The 26384-nt window shown below is 38.4% G+C and overlaps 1 protein-coding gene across 2 annotated transcripts in view; it reads right to left on the reverse strand.

The window, feature by feature from the left end:
- Nucleotides 1–1419: 1419 nt before the first annotated feature.
- The window catches only part of LOC140732121 (tyrosine-protein phosphatase non-receptor type 3-like), a 132090-nt gene continuing 107125 nt past the window's right edge, over nt 1420–26384 (reverse strand). For both annotated transcript variants that reach the window (XM_073054294.1, XM_073054295.1), the window contains 3 exons: nt 20196–20347; nt 19129–19264; nt 1420–7774 (listed from right to left, as the gene is read on the reverse strand). In XM_073054294.1, coding sequence (XP_072910395.1) covers nt 7685–7774; nt 19129–19264; nt 20196–20347 — 378 coding nt within the window. In that variant the 3' untranslated portion in view covers nt 1420–7684. The remainder of the gene's footprint in view (nt 7775–19128; nt 19265–20195; nt 20348–26384) is intronic.

Below are 26384 nucleotides of genomic sequence, written 5' to 3' on the forward strand. Positions count from 1 at the left end.
GGGTAGAGGTGACACTAAGAGAGTTCCATCAATCCTCCAGGTTCAGGGGCTCAGCTCAGGGCTAACAACCTGGACTGGTAATACAAAATTGTTATGAAAACAGCAATGAAGAATCAATCCTCTTTCATCTGATTTGCATAACTGACAGTAGTTAAAACAGAAGAAGCTACTGCCATGATGAAGGAAGCCCTGAACGCCACCAGAGATGAAGGACTTTCATTGCTCTCCTAAATACAAGTGGCATAATGGGCAGTATTATCTCTAGGATTAGGCAGGATCTCTAAGATCCTGTTATACAAAATGGATTGTAGGTTTGAAGATAGTAATAATGACAGTAGCATACAAAGATGCAGTCATACTGAAACAGGGACAACAAAGCAGGAACAGCTACAATGATGCTTATATTAAACCCAGGAAGTATTCAAAATGAGATGCTGCAGCAAAAGAATGTTACACCCATTTTGTAATGTATGGATCTATTTATTTTAGAGCAATGATTTCCCTTAGCACTAGTTATGGACTGATAATTTACCTATGCGCATTGATCTGCTGTCTACGCATGTGCATGGTCCCCTCTCTCTTGCCCTGCAATGTGAATACACCAGTTAAAGCCATCTCCCGTGTGCGTGCTTTTATTTTAATTGATATGTAGTTGTACAGATATAACAAATTTGTGACGAGTATGAACCTGAAAGTCAGCAAGTATCACCAACTGCACCGTCTGGGCTGCAGAAGGGTAAAAAGGATCAGCCATATTGAATAGCAGAGCAGAAATGGCCTAATTCTGCTCCTATGTCTTATGGACAGTTTCAGGGAGGTGAGAGATTACAGTTAATCAGGAGGGAGAAGGCAGGCACCAAGTCACAGATGTGATCAAAGGGATGCGCAAGTAAAGTGTACGGTACACAGTAAAAAATACAACTAGCAAAGTTAAAATAAAAATAATGTGATGATGAGCTTAGTTGGGAATGTTGACAAACTTGATAGTGCTAATCAGTTCTGGGAATCGGATATTGAGAGGGTTGTACTGTAATGCAAACAACGTGGATGAGGAAAAGAAAGCCTCCATGCCTTCTATTGGTTAACCAGTCAACTATCCATGCCAATACACTTCCTCCACAACCATCTTTTATGCAACTCAGTAACTCCCGCAACTTCAGTAACTCCCGACACTCTTGGAGTGTCTGGAAAGTAAACAATTTCTTTATTATTCTTAATTTATTTTCCTTAAACATGAACTCTTAAGTCAAAGCTGCTTATTTCTGCCACAATTATACCTATGCTACTCATATCGAACATTTGTCATTATTTTTCTTTCAACACTTCCTTTTTTAACATTGTCCCGTGGCTTCAGCAGAAGTGCAATTCAGCAGCAATTAATGTGAAATGTTTCAATAATTCCTCAAAAGGCACACTGTATTTAGGAATAAGCAAAACTTTATTGTACCAATTAAACACTATTTTCTTACAGCATACTGACATAAGTCAACCAAAAATATGAGACTTAAAATCTGATCATGCTGAAGCACGTTTCCCAACAACTTTAGACAAGTAATATTACGAATATTATTAATTTTGAATAAAGCTACAAAAATAAAACAAATCTTTTGCTTTATTACATTCATTTAGGTACATTCCTATCTCAATAATTTAAATGTAGAAAATATGAACACCAGGTTAGAATTTAATGATTTTTCAGTGTATTAAGATATTAGTTCAGAATTAAAAATTATTCACAATCACAATTTAATTACTTAATTCTCACAATGGCAGATAATCATACTGAACTTGAATGAATTATTGTGTTACAAAAATACGTGCATCACCAATGCACTCTCAGAAACTGAACAGCATTCTGAATCTTAGTAGTCACCATAATGCAATAACCAAAAGACAGTATTTGCCATAATAAAGGAGAGAAAAAAAGCAGGTTATTTTGCCTTACATACAGATCAATAAAAATGTTACATTATTAAAAGTCAAAATGGCAAACTGACCATTCTTAAATATTAAAGAACAAATTGACTAGTCACATACAGTTTAAGCAATAAAGTGTTTATAGTACTGTTCAATGTTACATAAAGGATTCTGCAGCATAATTTTTAACTACAGACAGACCATTGTTGCATCTGAAATGAGGATACCAATAGTAAATTCCATCTCTCAGAATTAGACATACAACAAACAAAACAAAAATAAATAAAGGAGAATGATGCATAGTCATTGACCAAATTGACAAATATGTGTCCATAGATTTTTGACACAAGTAGCTCGAAGGATTACCTTGATGCTTGATACATTCAACTAAATTTCAAAATATAGTAAGTGACCAGTGCTATATTAATATTCATTAGCCTTAATATTAACCTTAATTTAAAAAAAAAACTGTTCTGGCAGACATTTCAGTGCATTTGATTTCCAGTCTATCTTATTTAGGAATAGAATCTTGAATAATTGAGAGTAAGCAATACATTTTACAAGGTACTGGGCCTATTAATCCAAATTAGTAATATTGTAATGCATGTAATATAATCTATAAAATATATTGAATTAATCCATTTAGTTGCAGATAGGGGAGAAGTATAGATTTTATAAATAATAGTTGTAATTTATTTCCACAATTAATGTGAAATGCAGATGCTGTCACCACTCAAAACTTAGGAACTATCTATAAAGTATTGGTACCTCACACTTAATTGAAAATAAGTAAACCCCAGTATGAAAGATTTGGCTCATTAATGCTCTGAACGAATGATAACTAATAGCTATTCTGAAAGAGGCATTTCTAATTTCCAACTCTCAATGGTAATTGTTTCCTGGATGTTGTAGTAAACACACTACATTTGTGTTCTCCTGTCACTGGATATGGAACATTATTACACTATATGTGGCTTCGAGGTAGAAATGCCCCCACTGTCCTTAGGTGAATGTGCACACCATATTTTGCGGATTCCTGTGGTGAGGGAGAGAGAGGGAGAAAATCCAACAGAAGTAGTGGATACAGTCCAGTCCATCATGGGTAAAGCCCTCCCTGCCATTGACCATGTTTATATGAAACAGTGTCACAAGAAAGCAACATCCATCTTTAGGGTCCCCCACCACCCAGCACATGCTCCTTTCTCGCTGCTACCATCAGGAAGAAGGTACAGGAGCCTCAGGATGTGGCATAGACAAAACTGATTAAGATCATAGCTAAACATGATGCAAGGCCAAAGCCTATGCTGAGCGGCTGTGGCAAGCATATCTGCTTCTCCTTATTCACAAGGCATGCTAAAAAAAAACAAGGCACTTATCTTCTGGAACAGTGTTTCTCGCCTCCTTACACAATTGGATTTCCCAAACCCCCAGAAACCAGCACAAAAGCAATTACCTTTAAACAAGGCTCACAATTGCACCACAGGAATCTAATAAAAGTGTGTTAATGCAGTTTTCCACTGATATGTTTTGCATCATAAAACTGTTATGTTTTGTACTGAACAGGGTTTATAAGATGGTAAAAGTAATAAACAGGATAGTAAAAATTATCCCTGCTGGTTGGGAAGTGTAAGAAACTTGCAGCATTATCTAAAAATCAGAGCCAGGTGTACACAAGTGAAATTAGGAAACTTATTTCTGTATGCAGTATTAATACTTCAGGTTGAAGGGACTTCCATCAGCTGAAGGATCTTTGACTTGAAATATTTACTATTTCCCTTTCCATAGATGCTGTCTGATTTGGTTTTATTTCTGATTTTAAGCATCTCTGATATTTTTCTAGTTTTTTTCAGTAACTTGGTTACTACCACATAATGACATTTGGAATGAATTATTGTTATTGTTCCATGCAAGAAGCTTACACTTAGAGTTATTTTCTTTTGAAAGTCAAAGTCAAGTTCATTGTCATATGCACATGTGTGTACAGATGCAATGAAAGGTGCTATTGACATGGCCAGAATTTTATCAGGATAAAACACAGCCAAAGAACAAACATTCTTAAAAAAGGAAGAGATCGGTAAAGAGTGGAAGCAATTATTGCAAATCTAGAAGACACATTAGAAGAATGCTTCTATCAAACAGAGGCATTTTCTTTTCAGTCTCCAGCACTGAAAGACAATGCACATTTCTTAGTTAAAGCATGCAACATTTACTCGTTTGTTTGTTTTCTTCCAAATTACAAAATGGCCAAGAATTGTTCAATAGGGATACACAAAGACAAAAAATCCCTTGGGATACTTTAGTGTTTTGCCCACTGGTTTAACACCCAAGTTGATGTGGTCGTTCATTGATTTGATTATGGTTATTATCCTACTATGGATTGAGTGGGGGGGGGGGGGGGGAGAGGAGGACAAAAACACATTCTTGGCTGCATGCTTGGTGACTCTATCAAAGGATTTTTGAAAATCTTAGCTATCTGAACTCTTTCAGTTGGTTCTTCCAGTCCCCCTCCTAAAGTCCTATGGGATTAAACCTGAAACACTAATCATGACTGCCAATCTACAAATATCAGAGGGCTTTGGATATTTCCTTGATATATCCGGTCTGGACGAGGTGTTCACCTCACTTCTCTGTCGTCTTCATGTGATGAACCTGCCATCAAATGAAGTTAATCGGCTCTTGAAACTTTTCTGTGATTGGGCACTTTGATCTTCACTTTTTCCACTAGCTTTAATTGACTTCTGGTTTAGCATGAAAACAATGTAGCTTCCTCTATCAATATCGTTCTTATTTATGTGAAGAAGGATTCAGCAGCAGAATCTTGGTACAAGAGGGTACAGACTCAGAACTGAAGGTCACCCTTTAAAACAGAGATGTGGAGGAATTTCTTTAGTGACAAGTGGTGAAACTATGGAATTCACTGCCACAGATGGCTGTGGAGGCCAAGTCATAGAGTAAATTTAAAGTGGAGGTTGATAGGTTCTTGATTAGTAAGGGTGTTAAAGTTTGTGGGCAGAAGGCAGGAGAATGGGGTTGAGAGAAAAATTAATCACAACGGTGGAGAAAACTTGATGGGTTGAATAGCATAATTCTGTTCCCATGTCTTATGGTCTTAAACCAGGCACAACAGTCAACATTCACTAGTTGTCCGAGAATGTTCTGGTACAAGAGACATATATGTTCATTTTCTCCAACACATCATTATTAAATAGATTATGACACTACATATTTGCTATTCTCAAGTTTTGACTAATTTCAATCCCAGTTTAAAAAGTTAGTTTAAATAGATTAGCATAGCAGAAGTATCAGTGAACAAAAATGCTTATTCCAAAAATGCGTTATTCCATTATATTAAATAACTACATCTCAATACCACAGTATACTTACATTTACTTTTGATTATGATATTGACAGTGGACACTGTCAAATGATTTTCAAAATAAATTGCAACTTGGGTATTTAAGAAACAATTCATACAGGTTATTCAGTATTATTTTAATAGGTGTTTGACTAGTGTTATTTTAAACAAATAAAAACTATTTAAATTCTTTTAGATTGAAACCTAAGGATCATAACCAGACATTGCAGCATGACTGTGATATGCTGATTGCATATTCTTTGGATCACAAAGATTAAGAGTTGAAACACGGTCATACAATGCAAGCTTGATGTATAATGAGCAACTACATTAAAGAATGATTGGCCTTCACAATTTCCCCATGAGATTTTTTTCTTAATATGAGGGACATGCGGGCATGTTATGCAGAATGTGTGGAGACATTTGTGGGCTATCCTCGGCCTACTCCTAATAAACGTTTAGGTAGGCTCCAACCTGATTGCATGAAAATCAGTTTCTCCTTTCAGTAAAAAAAAATTCTCTCCCCCTTCCCTCTTCTATTCTCCATTCTGGCCTCTTACCTCTTCTCCTCACCTGTCTATCACTTCCTTATGATGCCCCTCCTTCTTCTCTATCTCCTATGGTCCACTCTCCTCTCCTATCAGCTTCCTTCTTCTCCAACCCTTTACCTTTCACATTCACCTATTACCTTCTAGCTATCCATCTTCCTCTTTCCTACTTTTTCATTCTGGCATCTTCCCCCTTCCTTTCCAGTCCTGAAGAAGGGTCTTGGCCCAAAACGCCAACTGTTTATTCAACTCCATAGATGGTGCCTGACCTGCTGAGTTTTTACAGCATTTTGTGTGTGTCGCTCCACATTCCTAGGGAAGTTAATTGTAATGTAAATGATGCAATTCTAAGTTTCGATATATATGCAATAAATAAATATGAACCTGAAATCTGAATCTGATATTCATTTTCTTAATATGAAGGACAATTATGACATAAGTTCATAGATACAACATACTGCACATTCATTATAATATTAGGAGTAGGAGGAACATTGAATTCAGAAAATGACTTGCCAAAGAAAGCATGGATTTACATAATCTTATCTCTGAAGTTTTGGGATTAGGATTCCACCATTACCAAGGCCCCAAACTATTTCAGCAAGTAGATGATGATAGGAAAGGATGCTTCCATAATGGTTTGGCTCATAGAGCTAGAAGTGGACAGCATTTTCATTTGATGGTCACTAGATATCCTGTGTGGGGTAGTAACGGAAAAATCAGATTAAGATGGCTGCAGGTCACAATACCCAACTGATTGCTCTTTACCACTGTTACCCAAGACAATTTCAGATAGATTTATGGAGGAGATTCAAAGCTACCTTCAAGGGTCAAAGTTAGAAACAGTTATGTTATTCATTACAAATCAAGCTTGCTCCTCAGTTTATCAATACAAAAAAGGCTTGATGAAAAATTTGCAGGCTATTAATGAATGACAGTAGACAAATTGACAACAAAGCAACTAATGGAGGAGACAGCTCCAAGAATCTCTGAAATTCAACAATGATGGATTATAGCGCTTGGACCATCTTTAGCCATAACTGCTGAATGGAAGTTCAGTCCCAGATTGTTCCAAAGGCCCTCACAACCATTAATGCCAGTACTTAACAAACTTGATTCAGTCATACTGTGTACTATTAATAACTGGCTGAAGGACACTGAATATAGCAATGGGTCTAGGACTCACAATGCCATAGATGCAGTGTTGAAGACTGGGTGCCAAATTAGCTGCAACTTTACTAAAATCTTTAGTAGTGTTGCAACACCAGCATCTGCTTAAATATATGGAAACCTGCTCAAAATATACTTGGTTTGCAAAAAGGAAGACAAATAAAATATAACTGATTAGCAATCCATCACTGTACTCATATTAGTAAGATGATGAAAAGTATTATTGACAAAGCTACATTTGACAATAATCTGCTTACCAATGTTTAGTCTGGGTCCACCTGGCTCCAGTACTCAGTCTTGATTCAAGAGCATAATTTCTGAAGCAAAGTGGTGAAGAACTGCTCTGATCAAAAATTCTTGATTGATTAAATGAAAATATTAACAGCTTTAACAAGACATACAGTATTTCCTCTATTTTTAATCTTTAGCTGAGCTAATTGCTGTTTGGATTAAACTTAATTGCAGTCATCTTTTCAATTTCATGATGCAGTGAGTTCCTTTGAATAAAAAAAAATGTTATATATAGTATGTACTAAAAGATAGCGTCTTTTTTTTAACAAAAATATTCCTTATTGAAACTTGGTGAAGTGCCAGGCCTGCTTAATCATCCAGTTCGTTTCCTCTTAGATTTCTGAAGAGGGCCAAGAATCGAATGATGTTTGCGCTCTTATTTTCACATTTTCCAGCAACAGTTCTAACTTGCTTTGTGGCATGCTTCCAATGGTCGAATTAAACCTTCCTCATATACACGTAGGATGGCTTCACATACAAATTTGTATTGACTCTGGAAGAAATTAAATGTTGTGTTGATTAAAGCAAAAAATAAAATAAATTATCACATTGTCACCATATTATAGTAAGGATGTGATGAATCTCAAGAGGGTGCAGCTAAGATTCACAAGGATGCTTCCAAGACTGGAGGGCTTAAGTCTTAAGAACAGATTGGATAAGCTAGGGCTGATTTCCCTGCAGTGAACGAGGCTGTGCAGTGACCTCAGCTGTTTTTCCAAGTTCTGAGAAACTTAGGTAAGGTAAATGGTCAATTTTTTTTCCTATGGTAGGGAAGTCTAAAGGGTATAGATCTTAAACTGAGAGGAAAAAAAATCTAAAATGATACTGAGAAACAAGTTTTTTCACACAGAGGGTGCTGAGTATGCGAACAATTTTTGCCAGAGGAAGTGGTTGAGGTGGGTAAAAATTAGCATATTTAAAAGTCAAAAGGTACACTTATAGAAAAGTTTTATAAGCATATGGGTCAGGATAATGCAAACATGAGGAAATATGCAGATGCTGGAAATTCAAGCAACACACACAAAATGCTGGTGGAACACAGCAGGCCAGGCAGCATCTATAGGGAGAAGCGGCCTGACGAAGGGTCTTGGCCCGAAACGTCGACAGCGCTTCTCCCTATAGATGCTGTCTGGCCTGCTGGGTTCCACCAGCATTTTGTGTGGGCCAGGATAATATCTTGTTTGGCACAGACAGCTTCTACGGAGTGAGAGTTACTATTCCAGGTCAATCACTTTTCAACCTGAAGTGTTATTTTTTTTCTCTTCTGTGAAGAATACTACTTGATCTGTTGGATTTTCCAGCATTTTGCTTTATTTCATATTTTTAGTATAAGTAGTTTTATTTTTGGTTTTCAATCCAAGAAGTGATACCCCTTTTGACATTACAGTTTCAAAGTCTGAGTATATACTTGAGGTTAACACATCAGTACAGCGCACCTGTGCTTTGGGAAAATAAAGGCCTAAAACCTAATGCAATTCTGAGTAGCTACATGGAGAAGACTGATGCTTATCACTAAAACGGTGAACTGAATTGCCCACTGGCTTTGCTAATTACATCAACTTTCAATAACAACATGTGGAAGATCAAAACCAGACTTGTTTGGACATTTAATGATCAAACAACAATAAATAGCATTGTAATCCTGTTCAATTATGAAGAATAGCCCAGAAGTTTTAACTACCAACTACACATGAACCAATTGGTAGTAAGTAACAATTTCTTCTGAATATTTTGCTGTGATAGTTTTATGCCTGCAGATTTTCTTGGTGAAATCAGAATAAAACTGATGAGTGATCAGGAGACCTTTGCAATCACTACTAAAGATGGCAATGCACACAGAGATTTCCAAAGGTCAAAATGGCTGCAACAACAATTACTAGTTGTGGGAAAAGGTGAATGTGAAAAAATTACACGTCATTGTAAGTCATTACTAAAATATTGCAGACCGAATATATGAAGTCACGTAACCCAGTGATCAAACTGGTAATTAGTGATTCTTTGGACCACCTCATTACCTGGAAGGGACAAAATAAAAATGGATGATTTAAATTTTGTGACTATACAACTGACATAGAGTTCATCTGTAGAAATTACCTTAAACATTCTTGTACTTGCTGTGTGGGATTCTCTAATTGTAATTTTATATGCTGCTTAGAAATGCACAGTAACAGATACTACAACTTCCAACATTCATCCTTCGTGGGTGGGCTGATTTTGAAGGAGAATTATCCCTTGTGAGCCAGGAATGCTTGGCATGGATGTGTATGATAATTAGCTGAGGAATTATGAGGGTGAAAATATGAGCAAGTATTTTGTGTATTTTGGGAGACCATGCATGGAAAGCATCGGAGAACAAAGTTTTAGAGGTGATTTAGGAGACAATAGGCTAGTGTTAAGAGTGGAGATCTGTGGCTTTTGTTGTGCATTTAATATTTCAGTAATATTTGAGGAATATTGTAAATATATTGTTTGATTAAGCATTCTTTGTTTACATAATTCATTTTGGGTTACATGTAAGAAGTACTTGAACAGCATATGATCTTACTGTACCATGTCCTATATTAGCACCACACTAGTAAAACAAAGTAGAAAAATTATTCCCAACTCCAGTATTTTTCTTTTGATTAACTTCTGGATTTACAAAACATAACAACTAGATTTAAAACTAACCTGAGACAACTACCTAATTGTTGAAGTGCATCACATTTTTTCTTTGAAAAGTAAGAGAAAAAAAGTACACCACGTGCTTCTTCAGAAGTGGACAGAGATGGCCCAGTTTAAAAAAGGCAGAAAATGTACCAAATTCACAGGTTCATAAACTGTGAGTGCCGGGTGATTACAACCATTATAAAAAAGCAGAAATGGCTGGCTACATCAGAAAGGTAGATGCTTTCGATTTTATAACAGACAATTGGGTGATGTATGCTGGATGTATTGAGCAGTATTTTGAAGCAAACAAAATAGCCAATGAAAAGCAAGTGTCAGTGTTACCTGAGTGCAACAGGTACAAAAGCACAGTTTGCTTAGAAGAGTAACTGCCCCAACAAAACCTGCCGAAATGAGCTTTGCTGATATTGAATACTCTTATGGGAATCCTGTAGTTGATCAAGAGAATCCTGATGTATGCATCTTTGCTGTCCAGATGTTCCAGGGTTGAGTGAAGAGCCGATGCCATGGCATCTGCTGTGGACCTGTAGCTCCAGTAGGCAAGTTGGAGTGGATCCAAGTCACTTCTCAGGCAAGAGTTGGTATGTTTCATCACCAACCTTTTAAAACACTTCATCGCTGTGGATGTAAGCACTACTGGTTGCTAGCCATTGAGACAGGTTAACATGTTCTTCTTTGGCACTGATATAACTGAAACCTGCTTGAAGTAGGTTGGTACCACAAGTTGCTGAAGCGAGAGCTTAAAGATCTCCGTGAACACACCAGACAGTTGATTGGTGCAATTCTTTAGTACTTGGCCAGGTACCCCATCTGGGCTGGATGCTTTTCACAGGTTCACCCTCCTGAAGACTGCTCGCATATTGGCTTCAGAGACTGAAATCATGGGATCATAGGGGGATGTGGGAGTTTATGATCGTTCCTCCATGTTTTGATGGTCAAAGCGAGCATAGAAGGCATTGAGCTCATCTGAAAGTGAATTCCTGCTGTCTCCTATATCAACTTAGCTTTATAAGAGGATAGACAAAGGAGCCACCTATTCCGCCTGGTATTTCCTCAAAGAATTGCAAGAAGTGAGTGGATGTTGCTTACTTGGATTTTCAGAAGGCCTTTGACAAGGTGCCACACATGAAGCTGCTAAACAAGTTGACAGCCCATGGTATTACAGGAAAATTTCTAGCATGGATCAAAGAATGACTTACTGGCAGGAGGTAAAGAGTAGGAATAAAGGCATCCTTTTCTGGTTGGCTGCCATTGACCAGTGGTGTTCTGCAGGTGCTAAGTGTCTGGACTGCTTCTTGTTACTGTATATGTCAATGGTTTTGGATGGCAGAACTGATGGCTTTGTGGCCAAGTTTGATAACAATCCAAAGACAGGGGAAGGGGCAGGTAATGCTGATGAAGCTGAGAGTCTGGAGAAGAACTTCGACAGATTAAGAAAATGGGCAGGGAAGTCTAGAGAAATGCATGGTCTTGTACTTTTGTGGAAGGAATAAGGGTGTAGACTACATTCTAATCGGGGAGCAAATTTAGAAATCAGGGACGCAAAGGACTTTGAAATTCCTTGTGTAGGATTTCCTAAAGATTAAGTTGCAAGTTGAGTCAGTGGTAAGGAAGGCAAATGCAATAGTAAGCATTCATTTCAAGAGGACAAGCATAAAAAAGCAAAGACGTAATGCTGGGGTTTCTTTGACATTGGTTAGACTGCTCTTGGATTATCGAGAGCAATTTTGGGCCCATTATCTAATAAAGGAGGCGCTGGCATTGGAGATAGTCTAGAGTAAGTTCACAAAGAATGATCCCAGGAACGAAAGGGTTAATACATGAGCAGTGTTTGATGGCTCTCAGCCTGTACTTGCTGGAGTTTAGATGAATGAGGGGGAGCTCATTGAAACCTACCAAATATTGAAAGGCCTAAACAGAGTGGATGTGGAGAGGATGTGTCCTATAGTGGGAAAGTCTAAGACCAGAGGGCCTAGAATACAAGATGTCCCTTTAGAACAAAGACAAACAGGGATTTCTTTAGCCAGAAAGTGGTGAGAATGTGGATTTCATTGCCACTGACAGCTGTGAAGACCAAGTCATTGGGTATATTTAAAGCAGAAGTTGATATGTTCTTGATTATCAGAATCAGGTTCATAATCACCGGTATGTGTTGTGAAATTTGTTAACTTAGCAGCAGCAGCAGTTCAATGCAATACATATATAGAAGGAAAAAATAAAATAATTATAATAAGTAAATCAATAACAGTATACATATATTAAAATAGAACAAAAAACAAAAATATATTAAAAAACTGAAGTAGTGTTCAAGGGTTCAATGTCCATTTAGGAATTGGATGGCAGAGGAGAAGAAGCTGTTCCTGAATTGCTGAGTGTGTGCCTTCAGGTTTCTGTACCTCTTACCTGATGGTAACAGTGAGAAAAGGGCATGCCCTGTGTGCTGGAGGTCCTTAACAATGGATGCTGCCTTTATGAGACACCGCTCCCTGAAGATGTCCTGGGTACTTCGTAGACTAGTACCCAAGATGGAGCTGACTAAATTTACAACCCTCTGCAACTTCTTTCTGCCCTGTGCAGCAGCCCACCAACCACACCCCCCCCCCCCCCCGTTACAGACAGCGATGCAGCCTGTCAGAATGCTCTCCACAGGATATCTATAGAAGTTTTTGATTGTATTTGTTGACATACCAAATCTCTTCAAACTCCTAATGTAGTTGCTGTCTTGCATTCTTTATAACTGCATCAATACGTTGGGACCAGGTTAGATCCTCAGAGATCTTGACACCCAGGAACTTGAAACTGCTCACACTTTCCACTTCTGATCCCTCTATTAGGATTGGTATGTGTTCCTTCGTTTTATCCCTCTGGAGTCCACAATCAGTTCTTTCGTCTTACTGATGTTGAGTGTCAGGTTGTTGCTGCGACACCACTCCACAGTTTGGCATATCTCGCTCCTATACGCCCTCTTGTCACGATCTGAGATTCTACCAACAATGGTTGTATCATCAGCAAATTTGTAGATGGTATTTGAACTATGCCTAGCCACACAATCATGGTTATACAGAGAGAAGAGCAGTGGACTAAGCACACACCCCTGAGGTGCACTAGTGTTGATTGTCAGTGAGGAGGAGATGTTATCACCAATCCACACGGATTGAGGTCTTCTGGTTAGGAAGTCGAGGATCCAATTGCAGAGGGAGGTACAGAGGCCTAGGTTCTGTAACTTCTCAAACAGGATTGTGGGAATGATGGTATTAAATGCTGAGCTGTAGTCAATGAACAGCATCCTGACATAGGTGTGTTTGTGTTGTTCAGGTGGTTTAAAGCTGTGTGAAGAGCCATTGAGATTGCATCTGCCATTGACCTATTGTGGCGATAGGTAAATTGCAAATGGGTCCAGGTCCTTGCTGAGGCAGGAGTTCAATCTAGTCATGACCAACCTCTCAAAGCATTTTATCACTGTAGATGTGAGTGCTACTGGGCGATAATCATTAAGACAGCTCACTTTATTCTTCTTAGGCACTGGTATAATTGTTACCTTTCTGAAGCAAGTGGGAACTTTGACCCGCAGCAGTGAGAGGTTGAAAATGTCCTTGAATACTCCTGCTAGTTAGTTGGCACAGGTTTTCAGAGCCTTACCAGGTACTCCATCAGGACCTTCCGCCTTGCGAGGGTTCACTCGCTTTAAAGACAGCCTAACACTGGCCTCTGAGACAGAGATCACAGGGTCATTAGGAAAAGCAGGGATCTGCACAGCTGTAGTTGTATTCTCCCTTTCTAAGCAGGCATAGAAGGCGTTGAGTTAATCTGGTAGTGAAGCATCACTGCCACTCAGGGTTTCGCTTTGTAGGAAGTAATGTCTTGCAAACTCTGCCAGAGTTGTCATACATCTGACGTTGCCTCCAACCTCGTTCAAAATTGTCTCTTCATCCTTGAAGCAGCCCTCCGCAAATCATACCTGGTTTTCTGATACAGGCCTGGGTTGCCAGACTTGAATGCCACAGATCTAGCCTTCAGCAGACGACGTACCTCCTGGTTCATCCATGGGTTTTGGTTTGGGAATGTACAGTAAGTCTTTGTGTGCACACACTCATCCACAGAAGTTTTAATGAAGTCAGTAACAACTGCAGCATACTCATCCAGGTTCGAAGATGAATCCCTGAATACAGTCCAGTCCACCAATTCAAAGCAGTCCTGTAAGTGCTCCTGTGCTTCCCTTGTCCATAATTTCTTGGTCCTCACTGTTGGTGCTGCAATCTTCAGTCTCTGTCTATACTCAAGGAGTAGAAGTACAGCCAGGTGATCAGACTTTCCGAAGTGAGGGCGTGGAATAGCATGGTAGGCATTCTTGATGGCGGTGTAACAATGATCCAGTATGTTGTTTCCTCTGGTATTGCAAGCGATCTGATGGTAGTTGCTTAGTGAATTTTTCAGACTGGCCTGGTTAAAATCTCTAGAATGATGGTGAAGGTGCTAGGGTGTGCTGTTAAGGAAACAAAGGTTACAGGCAGAAGGCAGGAAAATGGGGTTCAGAGGGATAATAAATCAGCCATGATGGAATGGTGGAGTAGACTTGATGGGCCAACTCTTTTCCTATATCTTATGGTCTTTGGATCTAGGGGCTTTGGTGTGAAGAGCTGGAGTAACTAGCCCACGTAACTAGACTGAGCAGCTTTTTAGGAGAAATAGGCCTCACTATGAAGGCACAGGGAAGAAAGTGAGGTTTCAGGTCCGGCCACGCTGAGAGGAAGCAATTTGCGTGGAGAAATATTGATGCTTTGCTTCAGGATGCTATGGTGAGCAGAAGCTAAGGTGAGGTTCAGATAAGGTCTCTGTCTTTCTTACTGCATAGGTACAGCAGTGCAGATAAGGCAGTGTAAACTCCTCTTGCAGGATGTGGGAAATCAGGGAGACCTCCGGTGATCCTGATGGTGACACCTGCGAGAAGAGCAGCAAGCTACATCTCCTTACATATTACATTAAAAAAAAGAGATAGATGAACCATGGATCATTTGAGAGGCTGAGGGGTTGATAGACAGGAGTTACAGGAGGCAGTCACACTTGTGTTGCAGGATGCAGGTAACCGGACGAACAGTCAAGACAGGAAAGTGAATAGGCAGTTACTGCAGGGTACTCTTCTGGCATTCCCCTCAATAACAAGTGTACCATTTTGGATACTGTTTAGGGGGCAGGGATGTGGAAATGATCTACCAGGAGAAAGCTACAGTAGCCAGGTGTCTGGCAGTAAGCCTGGCTCTGTTCACCAGAAAGCAAGAAGAGGATAATGATAGGGGATTCACTGATTAGGGGAACAGTTAAAAATTTCTGTGGATGCGAATAAGACTCCCATATGGTATGTTGCCTCCCAGGTGCCAGGGTCAGTGACATCTTGGATGGAATTCCCAGCATCCTAAAGGGGGAGAGTGAGGAGCCAGAAGCGGTGCTGTACAATGGTACCACTGACATAGGTAAGAAAGGGGATGGGGTCCTAAAGAGTGAATATAGGGAAATCAGGAAGGAAGCTAAAAAGATTGACATCAAGGGTAGTCATCTTTGGATTGCTGCCTGTGGCATGTGCCAGTGAGGGTATGAAGAGGAAGATATAGCAAATGAATGTGTGGCTAAACAGTTGGTGCTGGGGGAAAGGTTTCAGATTTGTGGATCACTGGAATTTCTTCTTTAGAAAGTGTGAGTTGTATAAAAGTGATGGGTTACACTTGAACTCAAGAAGGACCTATATTGTTGTGGGAACTGTTCGGGAGAGCTTAAACTTGTCTGGCAGGAGAGGGGAACCAGAGCATTAGGTTAGATGATGGAGCAGTTGGGGTAAAGTAGATACTACGTGCAGAGAAACTGAGGAAGGATGGGCAGTGGATAGGGTATAATCACAGTTAGCTGGATGGATTGAAATGTTTAATGCGAGTTGTATTAAGAATAATAGGGATGAATTTAAAGTGTGGATCAGTAGATGGAATTATAAGGTTGACGCCATTACAGATACTTGGCTATCAAAATGGCAAGATTAGTTGCTTGATGTTCTAGGGTTTAGATGTTTCAGAAGGGATAAGGAAGGAGGTAAAAGAGGGGGAAAGAGTAGCTTTGCCAAAGAAAAGATGTCATGGAAGGATCATCTACTGTGCCAGTGTGGGAGAAGTTACTTCAGGTTAAGGAATAAAACACTAACTAGTAAGAGTGATTTGCTTTGAAGAGTACAGAAAATTGCAGATGCTGGATATCTGAAATTAAAACAAAAAATGTAAATATTATATAGGTTAGGCTACATTTGTGGTGAAGGAAAAGATTTAATGTTTCAAATTGTTGAAAATTTTTCAAATGAAGGAAAAGCTAGAATACAGGCTTATTTTAAAGAAGCATGTGGAGAACAAATATCAGTAATTGGCCAGAAGAAAAGGGCTATCGCATTGACAGCTGGGAAGGTGGAAGCCTATTAATGGCGTTTAGGCGGCTTGGATGAGGGGTAAATGGAAAGAGATGGATGAGAAAAAAGGAAATAAAAAGTGCTTATAATGTGAAATACAGAACACAATTACTGAAAATCAGAAATGAAAGAATGCTGGAAAGGCCAGTTCTAGTTACTCTATAACTAGAAATGTAGTTATTCTATTGTAAGCATGTTTAACTTGTGTCTAAATCAGCCAGAGATTGAATAGCAAAGCTCTGCCAATGTTAGAAATACTGAAAACATTTAGCAGACTGTACCAAATCAACAGGGAATGGAGCTGCAATGGTTAACTGTGAGTTGGCAGTATTATGGCTGAGTTCCTGTCTGTGGAAGATGAATGAAGGCTGTAATAGTCAAACCTAGAGGTAATAAAGTGAGGGGTGCCTGTGAACAGGATAATCAAGGATGGTAACGAAAGTGGAAGTGGTCTACTTGCCGTGTTGGCGTACATTTGGAAAAAGATATTGCATTTCCAGATGATGTTGCTGAGGGCCAGCAAGTAGACGAAAATCAGGAATAAGTCAAAGAATGAGTTAGGAGACTCTGGAGGTACATAAGCAGGAAAAGAGACCATTGCAGAGGATGCGCTGAGTATGATTGCAACATGGATCCATTGAACATAAAACTGCAGATAGAAGAAGATAGTTTGCTTAATCAAAGCCAAAGTTATAGAAACATTTTGTTTTGACCTCCACTAAGATATATTATAGTTATGACTGATGAAATCCAACCAACCAATTAGTTTGGAAACTTGGAAAGAAGAATTTAATATTAAATTATTTTCAGGTTAACCCCTTAGCTTGTAGGGTAGGGTAATGTGGTAAACAATATTGGTGGATTGCAAAATATGGATAGGCATGATTTGGTGGATGCACGAGATATCCAAATTTAAAGATACCTCCATACCTCCATCTAATATAACATGCATGATGCCTTACCTTCTGACCTGAAAGCTATAATGTTTTTTCAAATGTGATATTAGTCTAGATTCCAGATTAAACATGAGGTTTGTGACCTAATTACCGACATGCTTTTGTGACATTTTGCTCCCTTTTCAAGGACTTGTATAAAAATAGGAAAAACATTCATGACGAAACCGTAGTTTTATCAATTCTGGTATGCCAGAGCAAGTGCTTCACTTCAAGAGAAATTGTAAAAGTCTTAAATTCATCTACCAACATTGAAATCTAGTTTTAGGGAAAATTTTTGAAGCTGTAAACTACTTCTTAGGAATCCTTCAATATTTGACATAACTAAGGAACTACTTTCTTTTTCAGGTGTTCAAAGTGTTTATGTGCTAAAAATTATCCACCATCATAATTATAAAAGGATGGAAAAATGTAAAATAATCTGGCAGCAAAACAAACAAGCCTAACATTGCTGTTGTCTGGATCTCTTTTAATACTGGCACTTCATCTGTAAAGTAACTTCGAGGGAGTCAGTTTGACCAATTGAGCCAAGATTTGAAGATTGTCAACCTACTTTCTGATCAGTTGTCATGTTTTACCACCAATAGTACATTAAGATCCTGAAATGGGACAGAATCAATCAAAAAGAAAGTATGCTGTCATCTTTACTTTCCGTGGAGACTTGACACGTCACTGAACATACTAACAAATTTCTACAGATGCAGCATCAAAACTATCCTGAGTGGTAGCATCATGGTCTGGTATGGAGATTTGTATGCACAGGAATGCAAGAAGCTGTAGAGAGTAACTGACACTGCCCAATACATGACAAGAATATCCTTACTCACTGTCAGTTGTATGTACATGAGGTATTGCCTCAAGAAGGCAACATCTATCAAAGATCCCATTTGGACTATGCCATCTTAGAGCTACCAACAGGCAAAAGACACAAAAGCCTCAAGTCTCACATCACCAGGTTCAAGAACAGTAACATCCCTTCAACTATTCTGTTCTTGAACTGAGCTGTGCAATCCTAATCATTATCTCAGTATAGTAAAACAATGACCACTTGGCACCACAATGGACATTTTTTTGTTCTTTTTTTTCTTTTAAAAATGTGTGTAATTGAAGTTCACAATGTGGACATTGCATGTCTAATGGTATGTGCCTGTGATGCTGTGGCAAGTATGTCTTTCATTTCACCTGAGCTTACATGTAATTGTTCATATGACAATAGATTCAACTCTGACTTTAAAATAAGCACCCTGTAATGCAGTCAAAAGGAGCTCTATGCTTGTAAGTTCAATTACTTCTTAGAGAATTTTTGCTGTAAATATTGGTGATGCTAAAACAATTACTTCAGCTAGCAACTTAGAATGCTGAGATGGCAACCTAATTGTAATAATCGACATTTAAAAACACTTAGCAGTCATGTAAGCTGATGCAGATCTACTGTATGTACACCATATAGCAAAGAATACAATTAACTTAAAAAGAGAGACTAAATCTGAATTAAGGTAACTCTATTAAAATATTAGGACAAATGTTTAAAGGACTCTATAACATGAAATTATAAAATAATTTATGTTAATCAGTGAGGGCAGATTTGTAATTTGTCTGCTTGCCTTGTCAGTAAGGGAATGGAGCGTGCTTTAGTCATAAGCATAAACATACTTAGTGGGAATAGAAAATAAAATAGCCAAAATGCGTAACACAGAGCACTGGTTGGAAATTTGCTCAAATGTTGTCTGTGGATCCTTAAACATAAATAGCTATATTATTACTTCATACTTATTAGCCAAATCTTACCGATGTTTGTACCATCATAGCTCGCTGATCTCTCATTCGTCTAACAATGTCCAAAGGGTATACAGGTTGGTCATTTTCAATCAAGCATATTGCTGTCTCCATGGCAATAAGAACACCAGTTCGACCAATTCCAGCACTGTAAAATTAAATGCAAATTGGAGACAATAAATTTAATAATTACATATTTAGCATTTGAGAGCACTTATAATAATCGTGATTGAATGAGAAATAGATGTACATACAGATGTAGGGGAATAAAGATATCAGTCTGTACCTATTATACAACTTATTACAAGGATAGGAATTATACTTTGCACCGATGTGATATCAGGCTGAGGAAAATAGAAATAAGTTATTTTTCAGTCCGGATCTTCCAATAGGGATGTTACAAGATAAACACATTACAAAATATAGCAAGTACAGAAAATAACAGTGGTACAAAATACCTCTGTGGCAATGTAAGAAATACAAGCTTAGTAATAGCTGAACAATACTATAATTTCAATATTATTGGCTTATAAAATGTCCAAATAGTAAACACAACTCAGCAATCTCAATGAGTTTGGAGACAAGAGCAAAGCAGTTTTAAGTAATGAACTAGTCAAAAATGTCATCATCCACTAATGTGAAATCTTTTACATACAATTGCATTAGTTTCATACAATATAACATTCAAAAAAATCACAGTACAGCCAAAGTTTTGGTGTAAAGCACTTACAAATTAAGATACTTTCATATACCCAAAAAATTGAAAAGTTAATTCTCATACAATGCTCTCTCTTGAAATGGCGAGCCAAATCAATGGTATTTTAAATCTACGTGACACATGTTAAAATTCAATATAAACATCTTTATTATAGTTGAGACTTAAAAGACTAGTGATAAAAGGGTACTAATAATCAATAAACTGTTTAGAGAAGCTATCATACTCTATCTGAGGACAGACCTAAAGAGAGGGTGTCAGGTATTCTACAGACCCACCTTGTAGCTGCAACCAAAATCAATATGAGAGTATTTTGTTCCTTGGCATGCAGAGTTGACTTCCCTATAGAAAAGCAAATGAGTACCTGCAATGAACAATAATTGGCTCATTGTCCCTTTCAATCCGTTTCTTTCTCACAAAAGTCACGAAGTCAAAGAAGTCCATTGAGTCATCAGGAACCCCATGATCAGGCCATGCTACATATTGAAGATGAGTGACAACACGTTTCATTCCTGTCTGCAACAACAAAGAAACAAAAAAAGGTTCAAATTAATGATATTCTATTGGTGTTATATAATGTAAGAATAATTGCTGCAGAATGCTGTCTGTACTCCTTTAGATCATAACTAAAAACAAATACAGGAAGTACGCAGCTGAAGTAAAACAACCTTACACTGTGAGTGGCGCTCATTCCCTGAAATGGTTGAAAAGGCAGTAATTAAGATTTGTCTGCTGACCATCCTGAATTGGATGATCTTGAAGACAGTCACTGGCAAGACAGCTGAAAATGCAATAATTGATAGAGTTCTTGCCTTCTTAACAAAAGCATTTTTGTTAGCACAGCAATTCTTTTTCTATTAACCCATTTTCAAATATATTCTATTTTGCAATGCAGTATGAATTGAAGAAGAAGATTTTAAGTTCCATACAAGAAATTTATGGCCCATGGACATGGTGGTAATATATGGCTAAGGATTTAGAACTGGTGAACAGACAAAAAGAGTGACAATAAACAAATCTTTACTTAGGCTGTGAGGCCGTCATTTGTGTGGTACTTCAGGATCACGTAGTCAGAACACAGCATATTAACAGGCCAAGCTCTTTGGCTCAACTTGTCCAAGGTGATTCCTAAGCTAGTGCCTTTTAGCTCACATCCCTCTAAAGCTTCCCTATTCTTGTGAAAATGTTTTTCCCCCATGTCATACCCACTTCTGCAACCTCCTCTGGCAGCTTGTCCCATTTTGTGATCAGCGTCTGTGTGGAAAACTTGCCCCTCACATCCCTGTAAGGCTTTCACCTCTCCCCTTAAACCAAAGCCAGCTGGTTTTGGACTTGCCTGTTCTGGGAAAAAGATTTTGACAATCCACCTTATCTAATGTCCCTCAAAATATTATAAACCTCTGAGTTCACCGCTGAGCTGCCTTTTCTCCAAAGAAAACAATCCCAGGGATCAACTCTTAAGACCCAGCTAGGCAAACCAATAGCAATAATTTGGCTGGGGTGACCAAAAGTCATGTTTCTAAGTTTACTGATGATACAAAGCAAACAGAAAACATACTAAGAGGTGTGTCTAAGACACTTTATTAAATATAGATATTGAGGAAGAGGGTACGCCAACTGGAATAATGTAAAAAAATGTTAGGTCAACAGTTTTGGATCTCAATGTACACTTTTGGAAACAATGGTCACTGGTCCATAATGTTGAATTAAAACATAATGTTTAATGAAACTAGGAGCTCCTATACTCAAGTTATTGAAGCTAACAGGCAGGTGAAATAAGCAATTATGAAAGCAAATGGTACACACTATCTGGACCTCAAGAGAGGGAATTTGTAGAATGCGTATGAGAGGGCTTTTTGCTTTTTTAAAAATTTATTTTTATTTTTATTTTTTTGGCACACATGCTTCCAGTTTTAATTTTTTAAAATATATTTTTTCTTTTTTTCTACAAATAAACAACAAAAAAATACAGCACATCCACAAAGACCACGACCTTAACAAAATCAAATTAAATATTGAGCAGCAAAAGGGAGAATAATATAAAGGCAAGAGTAAACATACACAGCGGAGGTGCACCGCACCAAGAAAACCTCAGTCCTCACCCCGTAAGAAAGTCCAATACAGGGCCCCATATCCTTTCAAAGATGTCCCCTCTGTCCTCATTACATAGTCACAGTCTCTCCAAATGTAAAGTATTTGTCAGTTCTCTCAGCCACAGATTGTATGTAGGCACAGAGTCCATTTTCCACATTTGCAGGATTAACTTTTTAGCAATCACCATTCCAAACAATACAGCCATTTTTTCATACTTATTGGCTGAAGATAGGGAGCTTGTTGCTCCAAGGAGGGCTATGAGCGGGTCTGGTTCCCACTGCTTCCCGTAAGCCTCAGGGAAACAGTGAAAAATACTTTTCCAGCATGCATAAAGCTTACAACATGACCAGAATGAATGTGACAAGTTACTGTTCTCAGATTTATATCTATTACAAACTGGTGAAACATCAGGATAGAAGCTGTGCAACTTTTCTATGGAATAATGGACTCTATGTGTTGTTTTAAACTGTTTAAGTCTGTGTCTGACGTTGACCGAACAACCATGTATACTCTTTAAATCTCATCCCAGACCTCCTCTGTCAGTTCTATACTCAATTCATCCACCCATGCCTGTTTAAGACCTACAGTAACTCAAGCTCCATTATGTAGGATCTGAGAAAGATAGGATACGGCACTACGAGTAACCGGATCAAATTTATTTATTGCCTCCAGGGACTCACGTTTGTCTAAATCTTTGAAATTAAGTATATATTTCCTAACATAATCTCGAATTTGTAAATATCTAAAAAAACTAGATGCAGGGATATATTAAACTGCTTGTAACTGCGCAAATGAGGCAAAGTTTCCATTAATATATAGGTTACCTACACTACAGATGCCACTCTGTTTCCAGGAAGACAAAACAGTATCATTCAGGCCAGGCAAAAAGGAATGATTGTCACAAATCAGAGTGTCAATATAAGTTTTTGGGGTCTTAACGTGTAGTTGAATCTGCTTCCAAATTCTTATAGTGCTGCCAACCACAAAGCTGTTACTAAAATGTGACTTATTAACTGCAGTGGGGCTATTAAGGAGAGCTGGTAAGGAAGTCTTCTTACAAAGCACTCGCTCTATGAGTAACCATGCTGGGCACGAGTCTGAGGTAGAAGGTGGGCCTTTTTTCCACCATGCAAGAATGGATAGGTGGGCAGCCCATTAATACATTTTAATGTCCAGTAGGGCAAAACCTCCTGCTTCCTTGAGCTTTGACAGTGGTTTTTAGTAACCCTACTGGCTTTATAATTCCAAATAAGGGGTATAATAATTGAATCCAATTGCTTAAAATATGACAGAGGAATAAAACATGGAACTGACTGGAAAAGGTGATGAAATCATGGCAGTACAATCGTCTTGATTGTATTAACCCTCCCCACCAAAGAAATTGGAAGGGTTTTCCAAAAGTCAATATTGTGTTTAACCTGTTCAACTTTGTTTTGCCAATTCACTTGCAAAAGGTCATCTGGGTTTTTTTGTGATAGGAAAAATGATCATAAGTTATTTTAAAGGGAATAAACTGTAAATACTCTGTATTAACCACTGCAGTGACTGGCATTAGTTCACTGTTATCCCAATTAATAGAGACACCTGAGAAACTACCAAAACTATTAATTAGAGTCAGAAGGGTGGGTATTGGTGCTTGTGGGCTGGAGATATATAAAAGGACATCGTCAGCGTATAATGAAAGGTGATGTTTATGTCCATGCATATCAATGGGAGATAGCAAAGGGTCCTGTCTGATGCTAATAGCCAGTGGCTCAATGATAACTGCAAACAAAAATGGAGAAAGGGGGCAGCCTTGACGAGTCCCAGGATGAATTGCAGAAGGGGAGGAAATATTCTGATTAGTGATAATAGAGGCAGAAGGGTGTGAATAAATTATCTCAATCTATTTGATGAAAGATGGTCCAAATCCAAATTTCTTAAGTGCAAACATCATAAATGGCCATTCCACTTGGTCAAACGCACGTTGCGCATCTAATGAAATGACTACTGCCTCTTCTGCATGTTTTGTATATAAAATATTGAAAAGACGACACAAATTAAAATGCATATGTCTACCTGGCATAAAGCCAGTTTGATCTGGATGAATAATAGAACAAATGCATTCTTTTAATCTATTGGCCAGGACTTTCCTGAGAATTTTGGTTTCAATGGGCAGCGGCAAAATGGGGTGATATAATGAAACCACCTCGGGATCACGGCCTAGTTTTGGAATCAGAGAAACATTGGCTTTACATAAAGTAGGTGGCAATCTGGAAGCTGTCCTGGAGTGATTCAACATTCGTAAGAGCAGAGGTAACAATTTTGGACCAAATACTTTGAAGAATTCCATGCTAAAACCATCCGGATCCACTGCCTTATTATTGGGGAGGGAAGAGATGACCTTCTTGATCTCATCTAGGCTTATATCAGCATCAAGTGTATTTACTGAATCTGTTGACAGCGTGGGCAGATTCAGATTATCAAAAAATGCTGCCACAGCTTCAACGTCCGGACCTCCTTGTGGTTGGTAAACATTAGCATTGAACTCCGCAAAACACTTACTAATTTTTTCTGGGTCCGTCAATAAAAAGCCATCTTTTGCCTTTATACGATGTATGGCCCTGGACGCCTGCATCTGTCTTAACTGACGGGCTAATAACTTACGGGGCTTTTCACCAAGCTCAAAATACCTCTGAATGACTTGTGTCAGTAGTTTTGCAACCCTCTTGGACATTATAGAATTATACTCATACCGTAAGGCAGTAATCTTATTAAGTAATTCTGCTTCCTGGTTTATTTTATAAGAGGCTTCCAGATTTGCCAACTGATCATCTATTTCAGTTAACTTTTTCTTGAATCTTCTTTTTTCTGCTGTCTCATATGCTATTATGCAACCTCTAATAACCACCTTCATGGCCTCCCAAAGAGTGGAATCATCAACATCGCCAACATCATTGGTGCTTAAGTGCAGATCTATCTTATCTGAAAGATAAGAGCAAAAACCCTTATCCTTTAGCAAAACATTATTTAACCGCCAACTATATTCACCTCTTTTGTGGTTCAGTTTGAAGGGAGACAGGAGTATGATCCGATACAAGCATATTATGGTAAGTGCAACCGACTACTAATGAGACTAATTTCGAATCTAACAGAAAATAATTGATCCTAGAGTAGGATTTATGTACTGTGGAGAAATATGAAAAATCCTTCTTTGTGGGATTAAGAAGCCTCCAAATATCCACTATGTTATACGATTGCATGAGATTATTAAGAGTTACACTATTTTTAAATGAACAAACTTGAGGATGTTGTCTATCTAAGAGGGAGTTTAAGATGCAATTAAAATCTCCACCTACAATTATGTTAGAGTCAGACAGATTTGGCATGGTCTTAAAGAAGTTCTGAAAAAAAATTGGATCATCAAAGTTGGGCCTGTACACATTTACTAGTGTCAATGGAATAGAATTTAATATTCCACTTACTATTACATATCTGCCCCTCTGGTCAGCGATAGTTTGTGTGTGGACAAACAGTATGGGTTTTTTTTAGGATTGCAACACCTCTAGTTTTAGTACTAAAATTCGACTGGTAGACCTGAGATGCCCAGGAGGGACAAAGCACTTTCGCCGCTGATTTCTTAATGTGCGTTTCTTGGAGAAAACAAATATCAGCTTTGAATGTACAAAGATGTGCATACACCTTCCCTCTCTTCAATGGACTATTCATCCCCCGTACATTCCAGCTGACAAATTTAGCTTCACCAGTGCTGTGCATATGTGAATTACATGTCATATCTGCTGCTTAACAAAAAAAAAGCTGTATGATCGTGGCATAACACAAACTGTAACTCGAACAAATAGATGTGCTGTAACAACCCCTTGAGAAACACAAAAAACCCTCCCAAAAATAAAACAAAACACACCAGGAGTAGTACTTCCATACCCCTAACCTAGAGTCAAAGCTATATCCACAGGCCAACACATGGGAGAAACACCTCTTCACAAATACACCATGAAATATAAAAATATAAAAATAAACAATAACGATCAGTCCTCACCTACATCTTAGTGTGAGCTTATTTTTCAGTTCCTTATGCGCTGAACATAACAAACAGTCTCCAGATGAAGCCGCTATCGATCAACGATGAATCCAGTTACCCAGTGTTAATCCATTTTTAGGCTTATATGGCGTCCGAATGCCAATCTTTAACTTTTCTGCTCAGGAACTCCTCCGCTATGGCTGCAGTACTGAATGTACTGGTGCTATTGTTAACTGTAACCACAAACGTCACCGGATACCAGAATCCACACCTAATTTTCATGGCTTTGCATTTCTCAATGGGCTGAAAATCTTGACGTTGCCTCATGGTAGCCGAAGTTAAATCCGGGTAAATGGACACCGGACACCCGTCATATATCAGCGGAGCTCTCTCCCTGGACAACTGTAGCACCAGCTCTTTAACCTGGTAATGGTGTAG

Source organism: Hemitrygon akajei, chromosome 8 (genome assembly GCF_048418815.1).
Source record: "Hemitrygon akajei chromosome 8, sHemAka1.3, whole genome shotgun sequence".
Classification (NCBI taxonomy): Eukaryota; Metazoa; Chordata; class Chondrichthyes; order Myliobatiformes; family Dasyatidae; genus Hemitrygon; species Hemitrygon akajei.